The 20,703-nt window shown below is 42.6% G+C and overlaps 1 protein-coding gene across 4 annotated transcripts; it reads left to right on the top strand.

Moving 5' to 3' along the window:
* The first annotated feature begins 2,956 nt into the window (after positions 1-2,956).
* On the top strand, positions 2,957-18,623 carry PRA1.A1 (prenylated RAB acceptor 1.A1). Of its 4 annotated transcripts, none has more exons than XR_015542585.1 (8): positions 2,957-3,343; positions 3,633-3,673; positions 3,798-3,876; positions 17,256-17,342; positions 17,494-17,582; positions 17,710-17,781; positions 17,857-18,011; positions 18,127-18,623. XR_015542585.1 is itself a non-coding variant. In XM_087389365.1 (7 exons), the coding sequence occupies exons 1-7, from the start codon at positions 3,186-3,188 to the stop codon at positions 17,958-17,960; spliced, it is 630 nt and encodes a 209-aa protein (XP_087245491.1). In that variant the 5' UTR covers positions 2,958-3,185; the 3' UTR covers positions 17,961-18,622. The 4 variants fall into 4 exon arrangements, 1 of the variants encoding a protein (XP_087245491.1); XR_015542586.1 differs by having other exon boundaries at positions 18,172-18,622; XR_015542584.1 differs by having other exon boundaries at positions 2,958-3,343; positions 18,164-18,621.
* The last annotated feature ends 2,080 nt before the right edge of the window (positions 18,624-20,703 follow it).

The following is a 20,703-nucleotide window of genomic DNA, read 5'->3' as shown; positions in this document are numbered from 1 at the left end:
TATATTCAACAATGCAAGACAAGATTCTTATATAGAGAAAGCCCTTAGAATATTCGACACTTGTGTGATCCACATCTCTCCTTTTGGATGTCCTCGATCCACATCCTCACATCATGTAGCCCACATCCTAGGGTGGCTACTTTTATACATTCCTATACCATACCTTTGCCTCTAATTATGGCACCATATTCCTCAACAAGGGTTGGAGATGGCTAATGAGTAGGGACAATATATATGTCTCTTGAAGGTTGAATTTGACAAGTCATATGATAGATAGATTGGGGGTTCAACAATGGATCACTATAAAACATGGGCATGGGCCATCAATTTAGAAAGTATGTAGAAGTTTTGCTTTTCCAACTGGCGGCTAAGGTTGAAATAAATGGCCACACTTCACCTTCTTTTGTTTAAAAAATATCTAAATGGCAAGGCTATCCCCTTTCCTCTTTGCTACTTGCTATAGCTATAAACGCCTTGGGATGGCTCATTCAAGAGAAATTAGAAGCCAATATGTAAAGGCATTTCAAGATGGGAGGTAGATAATAGACTGTGAATAAAAAATTTGTAGACAAAACAAGCAGTACACCACAAAATGACCCTATATGAGCAGGAGACAATGCAATGTTCGGAAATATTCAATTTAGCCTTAGCCTTTAGAGTAAACCATAGTAAAATGGGGATTTTGATACAAAAAAGGGCCCTCTCAAACTATGGGTGAACAAGGGCTACAAAGTAGTAAAAGAAGGGGAGATTATTGGGAATACCTATGGGTTTCATTATAAGATTAAGCATGATGGGAGTGGCTACTACAAAGATTTCAAGAAAATATTATAAAATGGCAAGGCCTTCAACCCAGACTTGCTAGAAGGAAATTTGTCATCAATCACTACATTTACGCATCATAGGAGTTGAATATATTAATATTCACTTTTCATGACTTTTTAATGGGTAGGTGAGATGGGGCAAACGAAAATTGCAAAGGTGGAATGTTTACAAACTTCCAAAGAAAGAGGAACGATTAGGGATTTTAAACTCAGAAAGATCAAACTTGTTACCATAAAGCTATAGGTATCATACATTTGATTTATGGCCAATGGCTCTCAAGCCTTAAATGAAAAGTATCTTAGTTTGAGCAGCCTTGATTACAAGAAACTTGGAAAGGACAAAGTCTATGAGATGTAAACACTACATGGATTAACCAGAACTATTGATGAATTTGGTGAGGGACCTTGTGTCACAAAGGGGTTGGAGCTTTGGAGAGCCTTAAAAAAAGCATGTAGTAGGGTTACCAAGAAAATAGGGACCTTTACTAGCAATAATTCCATTTGCTTTTTTACGATATTGGAAAGATGCTCCTCTCAGAGATTGCACCATCAAAGATGCGATACATCTCAACCAAAGAGGGGTAAAACATGGTAGAATCCGTGGCACAGAAAGGAGAAGAAATGGAAATCTAATCAAGACCTCCAAACCCAATATAAGCTAAACCATTTTGACCTCTTGTTATTAAAGGAAAGGATGGGATGGATCAGGAAACACTCACTTCGATGGGGGAGCAAGTAATACTCTTATCTGAAAGAATTGCTAACACAACCTATCCCCCATCGCAGTTTTTGAGAGTGGATCTTTAAAATGGATTCAATAGCCTCAATAAAAAATGGCATAGGTAGGATTCAGATAAGGTTTGGGGTCTATGCCTTTAGAGGGCTTGGGATAAGAAGATACCAGAGAAGCAATCTTCTCTTCTTTTGGCTAATAATCCATAGGGCTATGTGGACCAGAAGTAGGGCCTAAATGATAGGCCATGGAGATGGAATATGCTATACATGCCCTAGATATCAAGAAGATATTCCTCATCTGTTTATGCATTGTGAGCAGTTTGTGGAAGTATGGGACATAGTTAGGGACAACCTTAGATCGGGCCATTTCGATTTTCTAGTAGGAGATATACCACAAAGCATGCAAGAAGAAAAGGTGGTGCACATAAGCAATATCATTGTTGCAGAGAAATGTTAGTTTGTTAGAAGATGTATTATTAGATGCCTGGTAACTCATCCTTTTGTGGTGGTTGAATACAAGCACGAGGTGAGAATTCGCAGAGGAGTGGGATGTACTTATCTAGTAGCTTCATGATAATTTAAGGAAGGATGTACAACTAGCTAACGGAGCATTTGTACATGTTCAGAGATGTTTGGAATCTTCTAGCTAATGTGGTCAATGTAGCCAACATACTTCCCCAAGTTTTGAGAGAGATGTACTTGGATACCAACTATTGTTGACTCAATTACTGTACTTGTCTATGGTTTGGAATGCTTCCATTGGACTATGTTTGTAGGGTGTGAATGAGTACTTTTGTAATCTTTGGAATTTTGTTGACAGCATAATATAACCCACATTTTATAATTAAAAGAAGAAACAAACATAAAAGATAGATATAAAAACACCTTTGAGGGAAAAGGAACATCCTACCCTTGGCCTGTTTACATACTTTGTTCATCTCATCCTTCATCCTATGCCAAGAGGTAGGAGGGGGCTTCTGGAGGGAATTAAACGTGGGCAGCCAGCTCAGGTAGGTGATGTGCAAACTACCTGAGCTTGTTGCTTATCAAATTTTCACCTTTGGGACTCTTCACAACTAGGCAAGGGGCAAGGAAAGTCCAACTTGTATATGACGTCTTCTGGAGGGAATCGAACGTGGGTAGCCAGTAGCAACTGGGTTGGGCGAATGCCCAAACTGCTTGAGCTTGCCGCTCCTCAAATTTTCACCTTTGAGACGAGGCAAGGGGTGAGAGGAAAGTAAAATCCTAGTCGGCGGGAACTGTCAAGGCCGCTATAACTCTAATGTGACCATTTTACTGGTGGGTGTCCTTGCGATTTGGAAGACCGGCCGTTGGAGAGACCAGGGTTGGCAACCGCGCAAAACCTGGAGAGACGAGCCTGACGAGGGTTGGGTTAAATGCCCGGGCCTAAAGCACAAAGCGAGAGCGAGACATCAAGTTGAATAGAGTACCTTGTGATTCTCGCTTGATATCCTCGTTAGCTTTACAGCAAGTTTCTCTTCTCCGGCATTTTGATTCGTGAAATTTGAGCTTTTCTGCATTTTGAGCTCGCCGGGCAAGCTTGCTCTTTTAGGTTTTTCGTTTTTGTCGCTCTACAATCCGTTCCCAGTTTTCACTTCTCTCAGTATGGATTGGGGCAACGTCACCGTCGAGGAGCTTGTTGATGCTTTGCGTGAAGTTGAATGGACTGCTCCCCCCCGCCCTTTGGCTGAATTCTTTGGGAAATTTGCCGTACCCAGGAGCACCGCCAAGTGGAACAGCCGTACCAAATGCAATTTCTACTAGTATGTCTTTGCTTTCTAAAGTTCTATTCGAGATCTGGGGTAGGAGAATTTGTTTGCCTTGCGTTCCAGGCAGTCTTGCAATTTACAGTCCGTGTTGTCAGAATATCTGACTGTATTATGGTGCCAATCGGAGTCTGTTGAAAATTTAGTATACAATGTTTGTCAGGGTTTCGATCGTATGTCTCTTGACGCGTCGCTAGTCAAGGTCGTGGGTCTTGTACGAGCACAAGTATATTTGTTCTCCGCGGTTGGTTCTGGTTTTTACCGTGATCCTTTGTTGTCTTTGCAGCTATCGGACAAATTACTTCATTCTAATGGCAATCATTCTAGGTGAACTTCGTATTTCATTGCAATGTATTTCCAAGTCAGCGAATCCTTCACAGATCTCCGTTTTCATAGGGATGAATAATTGCACATATTGACATTTGTTGAGACTGTTGTTTTTACATTGCAGAAATTGGATTCTTGAGGAATCCATTAGCTTTGTTGGCTGTTGTCATGGCTGCGCTGTGTGTGGCATGTTTGAATGACAGGTAAACCTATACTTTTTGAGAAGTGAATGTACAACATGAATTGTAATAAAATTAACCAAAGTTTTTTGTTTATAGTTCTCAATCCAAAGCTATATATTTGTAAGGCTTTGCGTTGCCCATCAGCGCTGTTTGCTTAGAAATGCGTGTTTGAGAGGCTGAAATGAAGTCGTCTTCACAGACAGCTGTAGCTTGGATGAAGTTGGGGGACTTTTTTTTTTGATTACGCTTCTCCTTCATTGTGAGCCTTTGTCATGGTATATTGGACGAGGAGAATGTGTACTACCTTTTGATTAGTCTTCTCCTTGTTGCTAGCCTTTGTCACGGCTGAGTGTGCCCTTCTTGTCTGACAAAACCTCAGTATGAAGACTTTTGTATGAATGGTTTGTCATACTAGCTAGTCCCTTTTGATGGAGTTTATGGTTTTGAACCTTGCTGGTAACTATCGTAAGGTTTACATTCCAATATTTGTTTTGTTTTTAGGGATGAATTTGGGCATGTTCTTGAATTCATCTAAACATATGGCCGAAAAGGGTCCCTTCCAGCAAGGCGATTTTCGAGTGAAGTAGATTTATTGTTTTGAATGCGCCCCTTGGTGTTTGAGAAGGTAAAACTTTTGTCACACCAGGGATGTAGGGAAGCATGATGAAAGATAGAAGCCAAGGAGAGTTGATAAGTAGCCTTGCATCAAGCTTGTTGATGTCTGGTGGTTTTTGGAAGATCGGTTTCGTCTAGTTTCAAAGCAAGCTGCAGTACTATGCTTAAATGGTGGGTTGCCCTATCAGCTAGATTTAGATGCTCATTTGGGAGAGACTAAAATGAAATCGTCAAGCAATTGTAGCTTGAATGAAGAGATTTTGGACTACTTTTTGATTACCTTTAGTGCTAGCCTTCGTCATGGCTGAGTTTGCCCTTCACCTCCAAAGTGCCGTCAGAAACTCAATACAAAGACCTTGTATAAATGGATGCTCAAGTATGTGTGAGTGTGTGGATTTGTATGTGTGAACATATTTTTATACTATGGTCTACACCCGCTATGCGTGATGGAGTGTATGGTTTTCAATCTTATGCGAGATTGAAACTGCACTATGTTGTTTGGGAATGTTCCTGGATTCATCAAGGTATATGTTAGAGTGAGCTCCATCTTTTTTATTGAACTTGTGCTTAACTTTTGGAGCTCTGATAGAATCTCACCATGAAGGTCCTTGTATAATTGTTTGCATGGGCGCGATAGGTGTTCATGCGTGAGCATAAATTCCTACTATTATGTGCATTTGTGCTGGTGAGGCCAACAGTGGTGTCTCTTCAGCTAGGCCCTTCTGTGGCAGGATGAGTTAAAACGTTGTGGTTGACTACTGAAATTGAAATCTTAGTTTTGCTTTTTTGTCATGTTTAGTCATTTTTTTCCAGAGAAAAGAATCATGAGTTTAGCCATGTTCGTGGATTCATCTGCAGAATAGCAAATCAGATTTTGCATTGATCCCCTTTTGGGTATAAAAGGAATAGTCATCCAGCTTGTGAGCCATTTCTCCAATTCACTGGGGTAACATGAATCACCCTTGCACTTGGAGAGAATAATCTTGTCCTTAACATCTTCATCAGGATGAAGAGTTCATTTTGGTTCAATTGATTTGACAGTTTGAATATATTACTGGAAAGTCAACATTGCCCTGAGATTGCTGGTAATCCTTTATATTCATTAGGTTTTTGATATAAACCATCAGCATCAAGACTATTACCTTCAGAAACATTAACATGTGTAGCCTTGTGAGCTGCCAGTCCACTGGAATGATAAGCTCTCCTAGCAGAGGATGTAAAACCCACTGGATCAGCTTCAAGAACTGGATCATCTTCAGAATCATCTGGGAGTAAGCTCCATTGGTCTCTTTCCATCATGGATTTGGCTTCTCTTGTGCAGGTCCAGTCTTCTATTGATAGTCGCAGATATATCTTGCATCCTCTGGCCAGTCTTCTGATTGTTGATTTCATTGATCAACTCCTTAAATACATAGGATCCATAGAAATCTTGATAATCTGCTCCTGACTCCATGCAACGAATCGTGATGGATTCCCTCCAGAGGAACCCCTCAGGCCCTTCACCACAGCAGAAAGAGGGCAAACTTATGCTGTAAGTGTGGTGAGAAGTGGACTCCTGAGCATCGGGAAATTTGCAAAATGCGTAACAGTGGTACTGCAAACTCAGCATGATTATTGAGACTTTTTTGTTTTCTTGTTTTCTTTTTCTTTTGTTTATTTGACATATTTTAGTAAGCACTGGGTTTGCCCAAGAGACTCCGCGGGTCTTTAGAAACCCAGTATAGCTGCTTATGCTTGGGCACTGATGACGGCATAAGTGTTGCTTTGCTTGCTAAGTATGTGTTCCTTTTGTTTTTCATAAAAGTTTTTGTTTACCTCTTTTTTCTTCTCTTTCATTTTCCCTTTTATTTTATTTCTTTTCATGTGTAGATTTTTGGTCTTTAGAACAACAAAAAATCTAAATTTGTATGATTGGACTTATTCTAGTCTTACAAAGGTATATTTTAGGCTCAGGATTGCGTGCTCCAAAGCTCAGGTGAAAAGGACAACAGATCCCCTTAATTTCCCACGATCGCTGCTCTGATACCAATGCAACAGAACTAGCCCTATTACCTGTTAGCTGTTCCTAATGGTACCATTGTCAGACCTATGCCCTGTCTATGGAACAGTAAATGACTAGGAACTGAATAGGAAAATGCATAGACTAGGATAGAAATGCAAGAGTACTGCAGGAAGTACCTTCTAGGGATTGGAGAGGAGTGCAGGTCATGGGCTGCACCTGACAACAGGGTTTGTGAGGGGCTGCACAGGACAGGATTCCATTTTGTATTCAGCTGGAGCATCACTGAGTTGTTCAATCAGTCTCATTAACGATTGTCAATCATCAATGAAGAAAGTGCAAGTACAAATGAGCAGCCAAGCCTTTTATAGTTGGACCAGCTGTGTAATTTTACAACTTTATATGTGGGATTAAGCCCAAGAGTGCGATGTGGCAGATCCTGAGCAGCATTCTAAAAAGACTACTAACCAGATAACAAAATAGCCCTTTGTTACAGAGTTGTACAAGACAGTAAAGCTCACAGTGGAGAGAAACTTCCCTTTCATTATGGTAGAGGATTACACTGTTCATGTTTCTACATAGGAAAAATAATAACTCAAATCTTCATCAAGGAAACTCATCCCACACAACAGTTCATCTCTCATGTCAATGTCTTTCTCTCTTTCACCCACAGAACAGTTTTAAAGTGATCCCTTCAGAATGTGCCTATGGTCTTGTGCGCCTGAAAGGCAAAGAAGAGCCTTTCCTTATCTAGGTGCTCTCCTCTCACTGTTGCTCCTCTCACGCCTGTCCAAGTCATCTACGTCTTTATGACTTTGAAAGGACTGTTGATCCTTGAATAATCATGGGTTTCCCTAATTTGCCTCTTCCTTGATATTCGGTCTGATTGGAGTGGGTCTTGAGTTCCCCGCAGCCCAACATTTGGCCTGGATCTATACCAAAGTGCACCCCCTTGTGCGTGCTACTTTGCTGACTATTACACACTTCACACTTTCAGCACTTTTGGGAGTTAGGCATGTTCTTTCATCTTGCTCCAAAGCTTTCTTGCCTCTTCTTCCTTGATACGGTACATGTTGGATTTCAGAGAATGAACTCAACCTTTATCACACGTTGGATTATCATTCCACCTCTCTCAAATAATCAATTCAGATCTACAACGACATCTCTCGCTCCGTCCACTTAAAATCCAAAAAGATGCAGAGTAAATAAGCGACACAAGTGACATGCTGAAAAAGATGGCTCACCAGATATAACAGACCTTAAAATTAAAGGAGCCTATCAGCTTACCGGTTTTTTTATCAGATACAAAAGACTCCAAAATTAAAGGAACCTATCAGCCTGCTAGCAGATGACCCGAGAAGCTAGAACTTTCATGAGCCTGGACTGAGAGACTGTTTCTATATTGGAAGCAGCCCACTGCCTTCCCTCCATGAGAATCAAAAGCCATTGGATTGCCACGTAGAGGCCATGCGAGTTGTTGCCATGTAAGTTTGCATAGCCACCTTCCTTAAACCTTAGGAATCACATAAGGGCATCGTCCAACATTCTCTTCTAAATCTGAATAAACATTGTATCTATAATTACTGAAAGAGAAGAAATGTGTAAAGACATGCCCACACAGAGCTAGGCCAAAAAACCAAAAACATCAGACGAAAGATGGCTACCCACACAGGGCACCATCCTTGAAAAAATAAGCCACGCATATAGGGTAAGACCCACATAAAAGAAGTTAGACAGAATCTATATCAAAATGCCCATTGGATTTCCTCGCTTGGACCATGCCTTTACATTAAAAAAGAAGAGCCAGAGAATATCTACAACAGTTAATGATCAGCAAGACCTTCTTTACCTTTAGTGAGCGTCTTTACTTATTCGCTACAGAGAGAGAGAGAGCTCCAACGAACACCAAGGCCTCTATGCTGTCCATGTTGATGATGGACACTTCTGCGAGGCTACTGATAAGGCCAGTGCGGCATGCAGGGTTACTATGTGAGAGGGAGGGATGAATGAAGATTAAGGGGACTGAGAGAGCTGAGAGAAATGTGGGAGAGAATATGCTGAACTGAAACTAAAATACACTGCTGAAACAAAACTGTCCAAACCTTCACCCTGCTTGTTGTGACTACGTGCTACGTTGACTGGCTGCTTCCAATCGCAGATGGTATATCTATGCGTACAGTTGTCCTTGGAGCAGATTTGACATGGCATGGATGGCTGGAGCAGGTGTAGGACTGAATGTCTGCAAAGGGCCCAAGGAGCCCTTTATATAAGACTGGGTCAGGTTCGCCAGTCTGTTGAAGAGTCAGCCAACCTACCTGATCTGGTCAGTTCGACCAGTCAGCCTTTGATCAATTAGCCTTTGACTAGTCAACCTTTGTTGGCTGCCAGGGCAGTCCCAAAGATGGCTGTGTGGCATGCCTAGAGCTAGCCTTTCTAACTATTAACCTAGGTTGAACCTAACTATCCGAACTAGTTTCCCCAGTGGGGCTATGTGTAGTCAACCTTTGTTGGCTGCCAGGGCAGTCCCAAAGATGGCTGTGTGGCATGCCTAGAGCTAGCCTTTCTAACTATTAACCTAGGTTGAACCTAACTATCCGTACTAGTTTCCCCAGTGGGGCTATGTGCAACTGATCCTAACACTAAGAGTCGACCCATGCAGCTCGTGCGTGACACGTCCTAGGACAAGTGCTCACATTGGGACACAACACACGACAAAAACGCCTATCAAGGTAACTATTGTTGTATATTTATGCACTTAATCTTGAGTCTAGTGTATCCTAATGCAGGTGTGGTTAACTTAGCGGTGGTTCATGGCTTCTAAGTAGTCCGTTAAAATCTGTTGGAACTCTTGGAAAAACTTTCGTCTGGTCGTCTGTTTACAAGGTACAAGCATGCAAACTTTATTGAAACGATCAAGCACTTGAGTATTGTGTGTACTTGTGGATGCCGGAAGGGGTCCCTCGAAATTCATGGCTATGTCCTAGAAAAGTCCTTTTGGAATAAGCAATGGCGTAAGTAATGCAGCCGCCTTCTTGTGGGAAACTTTTACTTTTTGGCAGACATGACAACTCTGAACATAGCTATAAATATCTTTTTGCCTATTTTGGGCTAATAAAAGAAGCGTTCTAACTTCTCCAAGGTATTGTTGATGCTGCAATGGCCACTTGCAAGGGAGTCGTGTTTATTGTGTAGAAGTGCCTATCGTTTGTCTTGAAGCTATAAAGTCTATTCTTATAGAAAAGCCACCGACCTTGAACTGAATAGCGGCCAGGAGCAAGAATGGTGGCCAAATGGAAGTGAGTGCCGAACTCTGTTGAATCCCCGTACTCCGCCTTGATACTGTCAAGGTCCTTCCCTTGTATCTGGCTCCCTGGAGTGTCTGGATGGAGGTCTTTTGATAGAGCGCATCGGCATTTGGGTTGCTCTTGCCAGAGACATATTCAATTATACCCCAAACTCTTGAAAGATCTGACTCCATCGTGATTGCTGATCACTCCACTGCGAACTAGGCATTGTTTGAAGCAATTTGAGTGCCTGAAGATTAGTCTTAACTGTGAAAGTCCATCCATAGAGGAAAGGCTTCCAGTGCTTCCATGCCCTCCGAGAAATTGTTTGTCATACACTAAATAATTCTTCTTGGCGTCATTCAAATTTCAATTGTAGTAAGCCACAAGTCTATCATCCTATTGTAATGCTGCCTCGATGGCCACATTATTGGCATCTGTCATGACTAAAAAAGGATCATCCCATAATGCTCTCTTCATGATTGAAGTTGTGCTAGCCAATCGCTTTAAGTTGTGGAAGGCTTGTAAAGATGCACCGGTAACTGATATCTTTTGTTGGGGAGTTTTTACCCCTCTCAATAAGTCTATGAGGTGCTGCATGTGTCATGAATCCGTCATGTGAGAACTATAAGCCTGGAAAAGGCCAACAAAAGAGTGGATCTCTTGAGCCGTCGTGGGGACAGCCCAACTTATAATGCCTGATCCTTTTTAGGGTCCAAGTGATCTAGTGAAAGAGAAGTGATGGTATGATGTCTTCTATTGAGCCACTCTATGGCCGTGACTCCTGAAGTATGAGACAGGTTGGCATCTCAATCTCTCGCTGAATCTCCAGCTTGTGAAGTATGAGACAGGTTGGCATCTTAGTCTCCTGTTGAATCTCCTAGCTCAATTGGAATCACTATATCAATACGAATCATGTAGCAGCAATAATTTCCATGATCCACTCCTGAACTGCATTGATGACTAGGCCATCCTCAAGCAACTGGTGACCCCCTTGTAAGCTGGGAATAGGTTGGAATTCTACAAGAAATCCTCAATTGGGTCAATCACGTAAATCTCCAATGTCATGCAACCAGGCATCAATGAAATGAACTTCCAAATAGCTGCCAATGGCAGCAACTTGGCCTCCTTAAGATTGCATCACTGCACTCTACAACCATCTCTTGCAGTGTGCCGAATGCCTTTGCAATGAAGCCCCTCCCTTTGCTTCTCTTGAGGATCTTCACTTTTCATTAGGTACCGAGAACGTCCGAACAGACCATGTACCCCTAAACAATCTATTGAAATTATCGATATTGAGATCTAAGTTTTTCCACTTCATCACATTCATGTGTCTCATAGCTTTTGTTGCAGTGGATGTGTCCAAGCTCCTTATGCCACAACCCTAATGCTTCTGGTCCTCATCATTGCTTGGTGATGACTGCTATGTTCACAGTCCCACTGATTTACCTGTTAGAATTATTGCTATAATTGAGCAGTGACCAATGTAATGTAATAAGTAGGCTAGGGGCACTTTTCCCTCACTTAGAGGTTTTTCCCCCTAACCATAGTTAGTTCACTAACTATTGTTAGTGCTTCTTGCTCTCACTGTTGCTCTCTCTCCCATTCTCACATTTGGTATCAGAGCGGGTTGACCATGCTCTTCTGCTTCTCACCTCCAGCTCCTGCCTAGCGCGCAACTCCAGCTCCATCAGTCCACCGTTCGTACAGATCGTCCGGACAATTCGTACGGACTGATTCCGTACAGTCCTGAATATTACATGTGCTGCCACTCGTCATCGTCATCGTACAGCTTGTCGCTGTACAGCCTGCAGCCGTAGAGCTCTGTACAGCCTGCAGCCCTGTACGTACTTGCGCCGTACTACTTGCTCTGCAAGTATCTTCGCTGTACAGACCGTATGGCTCCTGCACCAGATCCGTACATCGTTGCTAACCTTCGTCCGTACAACCCGCACGTTTGGCGCCGTACAACCTGCGTCGACCGTAGAGTACCTTCCGTACTTTCTGCATGCAGCCACCGTACAGGTCGTACAGTTGCATTTGACCTTTCCTACAGGCACTCTTGAAGTTGGTCGTTTGGCAGGTACACTTTGCAGGAAGCCATTGATTGGCAGAGCAATTCTTTGGACAGATTTGAGCACATTCTGTGAATTGGGCATTTTGTTAAATTTGGGGCTTTTGTCAAACTGCCCCAAGTTGTGCTCAATTTTAATTTGAAGCTTGGAGCTTTTATCCATTTTTTGGCACACATTGCAAGCAAATTGCAAAGATTGGCCAAGAAATTGGGGCTTTTGCAGGAGATTAGCTATTTGGGTGAAATTTGGCTCAATTTCAACTCAAAATTTAGGGCTTTTGCAGATCTAATCTGAAATTTGGGGCTTTTGTTTAGAAATTGCAGATTTGGGGCTTTTGGTAAATTTGCTCCTTTCTGGTTGCAATTTCAAGCCACAAATTGGGGCTTTTGTGTTGGGAGAGCAATTTGATAGGTTTTAGTTCACACTGCCTTTTTTTGTGAGTGCTTTGAAGCGCTTTTGGCAGGTTTTGGGAGAGATTAGATGCTCTGGGAGATCTCTGACAGAGACATTACAGAGATTTGAGTTGCATTTTTAGCCAGTGTTTGGCTGTGTTTTTTTGGGATTTGTGCACTCCATTCCCAGCAAGGGAATTCAGATTTGCATTTGCTGTATTTTCTTTCTCAGACATGGCCCAGCAAAATCAGAACGATTTCGGTTTCAGTGGTCTCTCACAAGAGGACAAGCTGGATGGTACCAACTACTCCCTCTGGAGTTTTATGGTACGCAATACTCTGATTTCTCGTAATTTGTGGGACTATGTAAGTGGGGATGAGTTTTGGCCAGCAAATGTGGCACCTAATACCCCTCCCCAACAAGGAGGAGGTAGAGGTCGTGCACAGGGTACAGCTGCAGCACAAGTTATTGGTGCAGTGATACCTACCACTCCAGAGCAGAAGAGATGGTATTCACGTGACGCTTTAGCTTTGTCGTGTATTTCTTTTTCAGTGAAAAGATTCATCATTCCGCATATCTGGTCGTGTAAGACCTCAAAGGCAGCATGGGATATTTCGGAGAGCATGTATGCAGCTCGGCCAGCAAATGTGGCACCTAATACCCCTCCCCAACAAGGAGGAGGTAGAGGTCGTGCACAGGGTACAGCTGCAGCACAAGTTATTGGTGCAGTTATACCTACCACTCCAGAGCAGAAGAGATGGGATTCACGTGACGCTTTAGCTTTGTCGTGTATTTCTCTTTCAGTGAAAAGATTCATCATTCCGCATATCTGGTCGTGTAAGACCTCAAAGGCAGCATGGGATATTTCGGAGAGCATGTATGCAGCTCGGAATGATGCCAGGGTGTCTTTTTTGAAAAGAGAATTGTCTCATACACATGTGGAAGAGGGTGACCCCATGTTAGTGCACCTCACAAAGCTACAGGATTTACGAGAGGAGTTGCTGAATATTGATGAGATCATTCCTGATTCAGCGATGATTACCACTACTCTGAATTCTCTTCCTGAGTCTTATCTCAGCTTTCATACCTCGCTGAATTTGTCTTTGAAGGGGGGTGCAAATCCTCTCACCTTTCACGAGTTGATAGGACTTCAGCTGCAGGAAGAGCAGACCAGGAAAAACATGGCTTCATGAGCAGGTGAACATGCCATGCTCTCAAAATTCAAGCCTAAAGCAAAGGAACAGGCAAAGACTTCAGCAAATCAGCCTTCTAGTGGTTCAGGACAGCCTTCTCAAAAGGATAAGGGTGATGCAGGTAGGCCCAAGAAGAAGGGAATATGTCATTACTGCAAAAAGCCAGGTCACTACATTGGAGAATGCAAGAAAAGGCTTGCAAAAGAAAAGAAAAACAGCTCTGGTATGGCTGTCTCAGATTCAGCTCCTCATGCATCTGACAATGAGCAAGCTACAACCAACTTTGTGGAGCACGACTATGCCTTTTTGTTTTGCATTTCAGACTCTCAGTTGGCTGCTCGGGATAGTACACGACTATGCCTTTTTGTTTTGCATTTCAGACTCTCAGTTGGCTGCTCGGGATAGTACAGCCACTTGTAATGATGACACTTATGCTTTTCTGACATGCAGTTATGATTCTTCCAAGGATGCATTAGCTTTCAGTGTCAATGAGACACATAATACATGGTATTTTGATAGCGGTGCCTCAAAGCATATCACTTTCAGGAAGTGTCTCTTCACATCTTTGCATCCACCACTTGTTGGTAAAAAGGTTACATGTGCCAACAACTCCTTCTATTCAGTCTGTGGTACAGGAGAAGTTGAACTTACAGCCATTGATGGCTCAACATTCAGAATTTCTGATGTCTTGTATGTGCCTGGTATCACAAAAAATCTACTTTCAATGTCCACTCTTAACAGAGCTAGATTTCATGTCATTTTTAAAGATGACAAATGTGCAGTCCATGATAGAGAGCATGACTATGCCTTGAGATTATCTGGCACTCTGTTGCGTGGTCTTTTTCAGCTTGACATATATGAGAAAAGACCAGCACATGCTCTTGCAGTTTCCACTCCTACTGCGGCTATGCAGAATGCGGAGTTATGGCACACGAGATATGGACACATGCATTATGGCAGCTTGATGACGCTTCAAAAACATGCCATGGTTGGTGCATTGCCTCCTCTTGAAACACCTCCTCCACATGCTTGTGAAGGGTGCATTCTTGGTAAAATGCACAGATCTCCTTTTAAGAAGGATGGATCAAAAGCTGTTCGAAAATTACAGCTTATACATAGTGATGTCTATGGTCCCATGAGGACTCTATTGGATAGTCATCTTTACTTTGTCACTTTTATAGATGACTACTCCAACTACACTTGGGGAAGCTTACAATGCATGAAGGAGGTGAATCATTTGATGTCACACTCTACAGTCAGGCTGTTGGATGCCTCATTTATCTATGCAATACACGACCTGATATTCAATTTGCAGTTTCTGAGGTGAGCAGATATATGCACAGCCCAAAGACTATGCATTGGCAGGCTGTAAAACGCATCTTCCGTTATTTGCAAGGTACCAAGTCTTTTGGCTTGATGTTTCTCAGGGGGGGTGACTTGCAGATGCATGCCTACAGTGACTCAGATTGGGTTGGAGATTATGACACTAGGCAGTCCACAAGTGGCAATTGTTTCTTTTCTGGGGAAAGCTTGTATTTCTTGATTGAGCAAGAAACAATCTACAGTGGCTACCTCTTCATGTGAAGCTGAGTACAGGGCAGCTTTCACAGCGACAGTTGAATGTGTTTGGCTGTGTCGCTTATTTGTTGATCTTCATCTTTCATTGGAGGGTCCTCCTCCAATTCTCACTGATAGTCAGAGTGCTATTGCATTGGCAAAGAATCCTGTGTTTCATGCTCGCACGAAGCACATTGAGGTTCACTATCACTACGTTAGAGAGAAGTTGCATGCAAGAGAGATCAGCATGATGTATGTGTCAACATATGACAATGTTTCAGACATTTTCACCAAAGCACTTCCACGTGAAAAGTTTGAGGCATTTCGTAGTGCCTTGAACTTATCTCCTTTTGGTGATTGATCTTTTCCTTGTACATGACATTGGCACTGCAAGGGGGTGTTAGAATTATTGCTATAATTTAGCAGTCAGTGACCAATGTAATGTAATAAGTAGGCTAGGGACACTTTTCCCTCACTTAGAGGTTTTTCCCTCTAACCACAGTTAGTTCACTAACTATGGTTAGTGAAGTGATAAGGTTTTGTCACTTAGACAAAACCTATCACTCAGTTCAGTTGTAACACACTCATCCATTTGCAACTAAGCTTTCAGCTCTCACTCTCTGCTGCTTCTTGCGCTCACTGTTGCTCTCTCTCCCATTCTCACATTACCAACTGGCTATTCTCCACCATCAGTGTTGACTTTGGAGTTGTAGGCTCCAAGGGCGACTCCTCTACGTCACGGTTAGAAAACAGAGAGCTGCTTGCTGTAGCTGATCCTATGCAAGGGAAGATTTGGAGACAGATCACACGTCCCTTCAAGCACCAACTCAGTTCGTGTAGAGTTCAGACCCCCACAAGTTTATGCCCATAACTCATACCTCCAAAAGCTGTTCTCAAGGAACCATCAACACAATATCTCATGATCCGCCATGGAGGTAGGTGTCTAGTCTCAAGATCCAGACATTGAATATCAACACAATAGACTTGGTCACTCTTATATAGAAGAGCATCCAACTTTATGGAAAGTGTGCTAGCCAAATATGGCCAACTGGACCTTTGCTAGTGTTCAAGTCCTCTACTATCACGTTTGCCTGCTTCCCTTGATCCCACGGCCTCCTAACCCTGTTGGATTAAGTCCTCTAGGTACATAACCATCCACGTCTCCTTCTGTACCAACATAGCTCCCACTCTTTGGTACATAGCCTCCATCTCTACAAAGGTGAGCGACTTTTACCTCCCCGTGGTTGTAATGGTTGTCACAAAGGATTTGAAGCTTCATGGGTGCATTGAGCATGGCCATTGTGTTTGTCCACCTTATAACTGGGTCTTGACTATCTTTGCCTTCATTGCACTTGATGCCCTTGCTTCCGTCCTTATGGGGGCGAACAATTAATTTTGGAGGTTTAAGATCCTCAAATACTTATTTGTCTCCTTAAAAATCATTGAATTTTTCGTAGCGATGTGGAGTCACTACATCCGCCATTGTCCCAATGATCATGGACCGTCCTTGTCTTCCCAATCATCCACCCGACCTAGGTATGTAGGTGTCACAATCTTGGCTACGATAACCATCTCCCTATCTATAACGCCTTCCAAGTCTTCTTTCCACGAGGTGGCTCCATATCTTCACCTTCCACAATGGGTCGCTGGTACCATCAAACTTGCCTCCCTCTCGGAACTTGGGAATAAGTGTCCGTTGAGAGCTTCGATACCTAGTGAGATCTATCTCTCTTTCACTATGCTCACGCTATCCAAAGCATGAGTGTAAATTGGAATATGACAAATAAGCCCTAGGCACATTTACTAGATCCATGTCATGGTGGAAGACCTGAGTAGAGCTGGGTAGCTAAATTTGTCGTTGCCAGCCTCTGCATGCATTGCAACATGCTTAACCTCCTTAAGACATTGGGTCTGAAATGTCTGGTCTTTGACACAAACGATGGACAAATGTTTTGAGCATCAATGTTCTGGATTCGCTAGATGTCTAGAACTCGCTGCTGATGTGCATTGATGTGGCATCTCATTGACAGCTGGGAGATTTCCTGTTGAGTGCAGTACACAGATGCATGCCACTCAACGTGATTGCAGCTATGTGAGAATAATGACGAGGCTTTGATAGATGAAGAAGATTATGTCTTCTGCTAGATCGGATTATTGGAGGATTCAACTGTCTAGCTTTACCTATATTAGATCAGTTTGCTAATATCAGAGAGTATTTACTGTGGTGAATTCGATAGTAGTGCTAGAAAATATTTACTGTTCTCTTATCTTGATTCATGTACAGCTTTGCACTCAGTCTAAGTCAACGATTGACAAGGACAGTAAGGCGCATATCACCTCACTTCGCTGCAAAGATGCGACCGCCTATAACGTAAGTTGCTCGTGGTACTGAGATAGTGTCCTTCAGTTATCCTGTCAATTTTGGGGTATGTGGTTACTGCATTAGTGTTGGATATAGCTTTTCTTTTTGTAAATGAAAGTTTATATTGTGCCTGTTGATTCTGAGCTTCACATTAATGCAGGCCAGTGATTCGAGGCCGTCCAGCACCTAAAAGGACGGTGCACATCTGCGGACAAAATCGGAAAACGGTTGTGATTTTTATGGCTGCAGGTGTCGTATATCAACGTGCATGACGCAAGTTTTCCACTAGTATTGTAGCTAATAGTCTATAGGCTTTACGAAGAAAGAAAGTCATGTTGGAAGCTTATAATGAGTGTGGCCTTACTCTGTTGTGCAGTTACTGGGCTTCTGTGGTTTCTGACATCAGCTTTCCTTACTGTCTTTGGAGCACTGGCAATTGGCTTGGCATGTAAGCGCGAAACATTTACCACCACTCAACAACAAAAACTTGTGTATTTAATCTCTCCTTTCTTTTTTAATGCAGGTGTCATTTTGCATGCAAGCTTAAGAACACCAAACTTGAAGGCCAGATTGAATACCTTCCGTGAGGAATTTCGAGCTGTATGGCGCAGTTATGGTGACTTTTGAGGGTGTGTAAAATTTGTTTCAACGTCAGAGAATGTAAGGAGAGCCTGAAAAGTATGTGCTCTGTTCCTTGCTGCCTACAATATAGCTACTTCAAGGTTACGAGGATTTAAAGGACTCTCATGCATCTTGACATTATTTGTGTCTCCCTTGCACACCACTTGTTTAGGAAATGCTGAAGTCGTTTGTATGTTCTGTTCCCAAAGCATTTCAGCTACTGAGCTATCTATGAAGAAGCCAAGAAGCCAGTGGTGCAAGTTCTTATCCTCTGCTGCAAATTCAGAATGTCGGTATTCTTTGTGCCACCAGAATCACATCATATGTGATTCTTCTTGGCAGATTGACTGATGGTATTCTTTCCATGATTGTAAAGCAAATTTTCAATGATACCTGTAAAGTCTCTGGTTTTTTTTGGCAGATACTGTATCAACTGTCTGTGATATCCCGTGTATTACAAGGGCAGGGGCATGCATTCTCTCAATTGTGGAGTCTTAGTCGTTTGCATGAATGCCACAGTAGATTTTCTTGGACATAGCTTGGGCCCGCAAGTTGGCTCCTTAAAAATATTTCAGATTCATTTGAAAATTCATACGATCTTTTCTGGCTCAAGTCCTGACTCAAGAGAGACCTCGAAACGTAATGATATTTAAAATGGACCTGATGTGTGGTCAATCAGAATCGAAATTATGGTCATCACCTCAGGTTTTCTAAAATAGCTTTCTTTAACAGCCCATTAACGGCCAGTTTGCTAGATACTAGTCAGAATGTCAAACATAAAATCATTAATCACAAGTGTAAGCTTGGAAACAGCTGTTGATACCTTGAGTGGAACTGTTGCAGAGAAATATGCATTAATCTGGCCCTCCAATGGGTGCATGCCAGAGAGAGTTCTTGTGTATCGATGCCTGTAAGGGCAGTACAAAATGCGATTGCATACAGGCAAGTGAAGGGCGTGTGATGACTAGTGACTTCATTGTCAATCTATGAAATGCACTGAAGCTAACATGTCATTGTTAATTTGTTTGAGGTTAAGCGATAGTCCCTTGTCAATGTATCCATCCATAGCAGTAGATAGGGTTCGATCTGTTTCTTGATCTTTACCTTTTTCAACTTGTAGGTGCTCCATGTATACAACATTTTGATAAAGTTGCAATATGTGGGCATTGTTCTAAGAACTTAGGTCTTCAACATGGTGATTTGTCTTTGGTTGGTAGGGGGGTGTAGCTTGGGTGCTCATGGAAATTGAATGGATTTCATGTGCCCAACTTAAAACACAAATAATGAAAAGTTTTCTTTAACGTCCCTAGCTTTGAAAGTTTTAGGGATGTTTTGGATATTGTTATTGCTACAGTCAACCAGCTTGGCATTCCTATTATTCCCGATTTTTTCATGGAGTGCTTCATACTTGCATAATAATTATTGGGTCTCACTTGCATCAAAATTTTGTTATTCCTTGATCACTCATAGCACTTGCTAATTCATGAAGAAAACTCACACAAAGCCAAATCTTCCGGTGTACCCACGTATCTTACAAGCCACAGCCAATAGAATAGAATACCTAGACACTCCAGCTCTTCTAGCTTTTGCTTGCCATCCATTGTTAGTTGCATGGGTTGTTTAGTTGTACAAAAACATTCTCGTACAAAAACATACAAACAACACATGAAAGCCCTCTCGTACAAAAACATACAGGAGTAGGCTAGGGCCATTCGGGAGTAGGCGGGTCTTATTCAGGGACTCAGATAGGATATCATGCAGCTTCGACAGGTCATAGCCACACACTGTCCCAGGAAGTATCTCGGAGGTCGAGGCATAGATTGCGAGCATGTAATCTGCTATTGAGGAAACTTCTAGATGGGTTGATGTGGCCATATGTGAACACGCAAGGGTAATAGTTTTGGCTACCCTCGTGGAGCAACAGCAGAGAGCCAATATGGCTCTCAACTTAAGAGTATGCGGGATCCCATGCACTGAGGCTACATCGATGGTAGATGCGACTATGTTCGTGGTCGCTACTCTGGGTGTGGCTGAGCACAGGATAGAGAGCATGGCGGGTGGAGAGAGATTCCAACTGAGAGCAATCCCTGATTATACGGGCACGACTTTTAGCTCTACGATGCAGGTCAGTCCTTCGAGATTAGCCAAGGATCTCTATGGATAGGATCTCACACCTCTACAAGTTGAGGAGAGGCGCTCTTTGCTGCAGTAGTGGGATCAGGCTTGGAAGGAGGGAAAGTGGGCAATGGTACGAGAGGGATGACTTCTTATAGGCCCCCATAGGGCACTTGTTCCCTCCTCTACATAGGGAAGTGGGGTCTTTGAGACTCGGATATTCGAGACCCTGTCCTGCACCCTTTGGAATTGTAATGGTACCTTATGATTAGAACCAGGGAACTTCTCGGAATCCTATACAGGCCACGATATAGAATCCTATACAGGCCACGACAGTCTTTTATACAAAGACACATCAGAGTCCAGAGCGCCCTCTTCTAATAGTCAGTGTGTACATCGGAGTGTGCCTATAGAGATGAGATGAGGGGTACAAGAGGAGTTTGAGGTTCAAGTGGAGTTCTAGTCCTTTTCAGATCGACACTTCAGGGGATCATTTCAGTAGAACAGAGAGACACATTCCAGATTTCTTTGGATTCGGATTCGACACATGGACAGCTGAGATCTATTTGTCGCAGTTTGCTAATTTTCCCGTGAGACCTCCCATGAGACCTCCTACTTTGCCAGAGATATTCGA

The sequence above is a fragment of the Dipteris shenzhenensis genome, chromosome 18 (genome assembly GCF_047967505.1).
Source record: "Dipteris shenzhenensis isolate YYH24624 ecotype China chromosome 18, Dip_SZ_1.0, whole genome shotgun sequence".
In the NCBI taxonomy this organism is placed as follows: domain Eukaryota; kingdom Viridiplantae; phylum Streptophyta; class Polypodiopsida; order Gleicheniales; family Dipteridaceae; genus Dipteris; species Dipteris shenzhenensis.
This window is presented reverse-complemented; position numbering and strand designations above follow the sequence as displayed.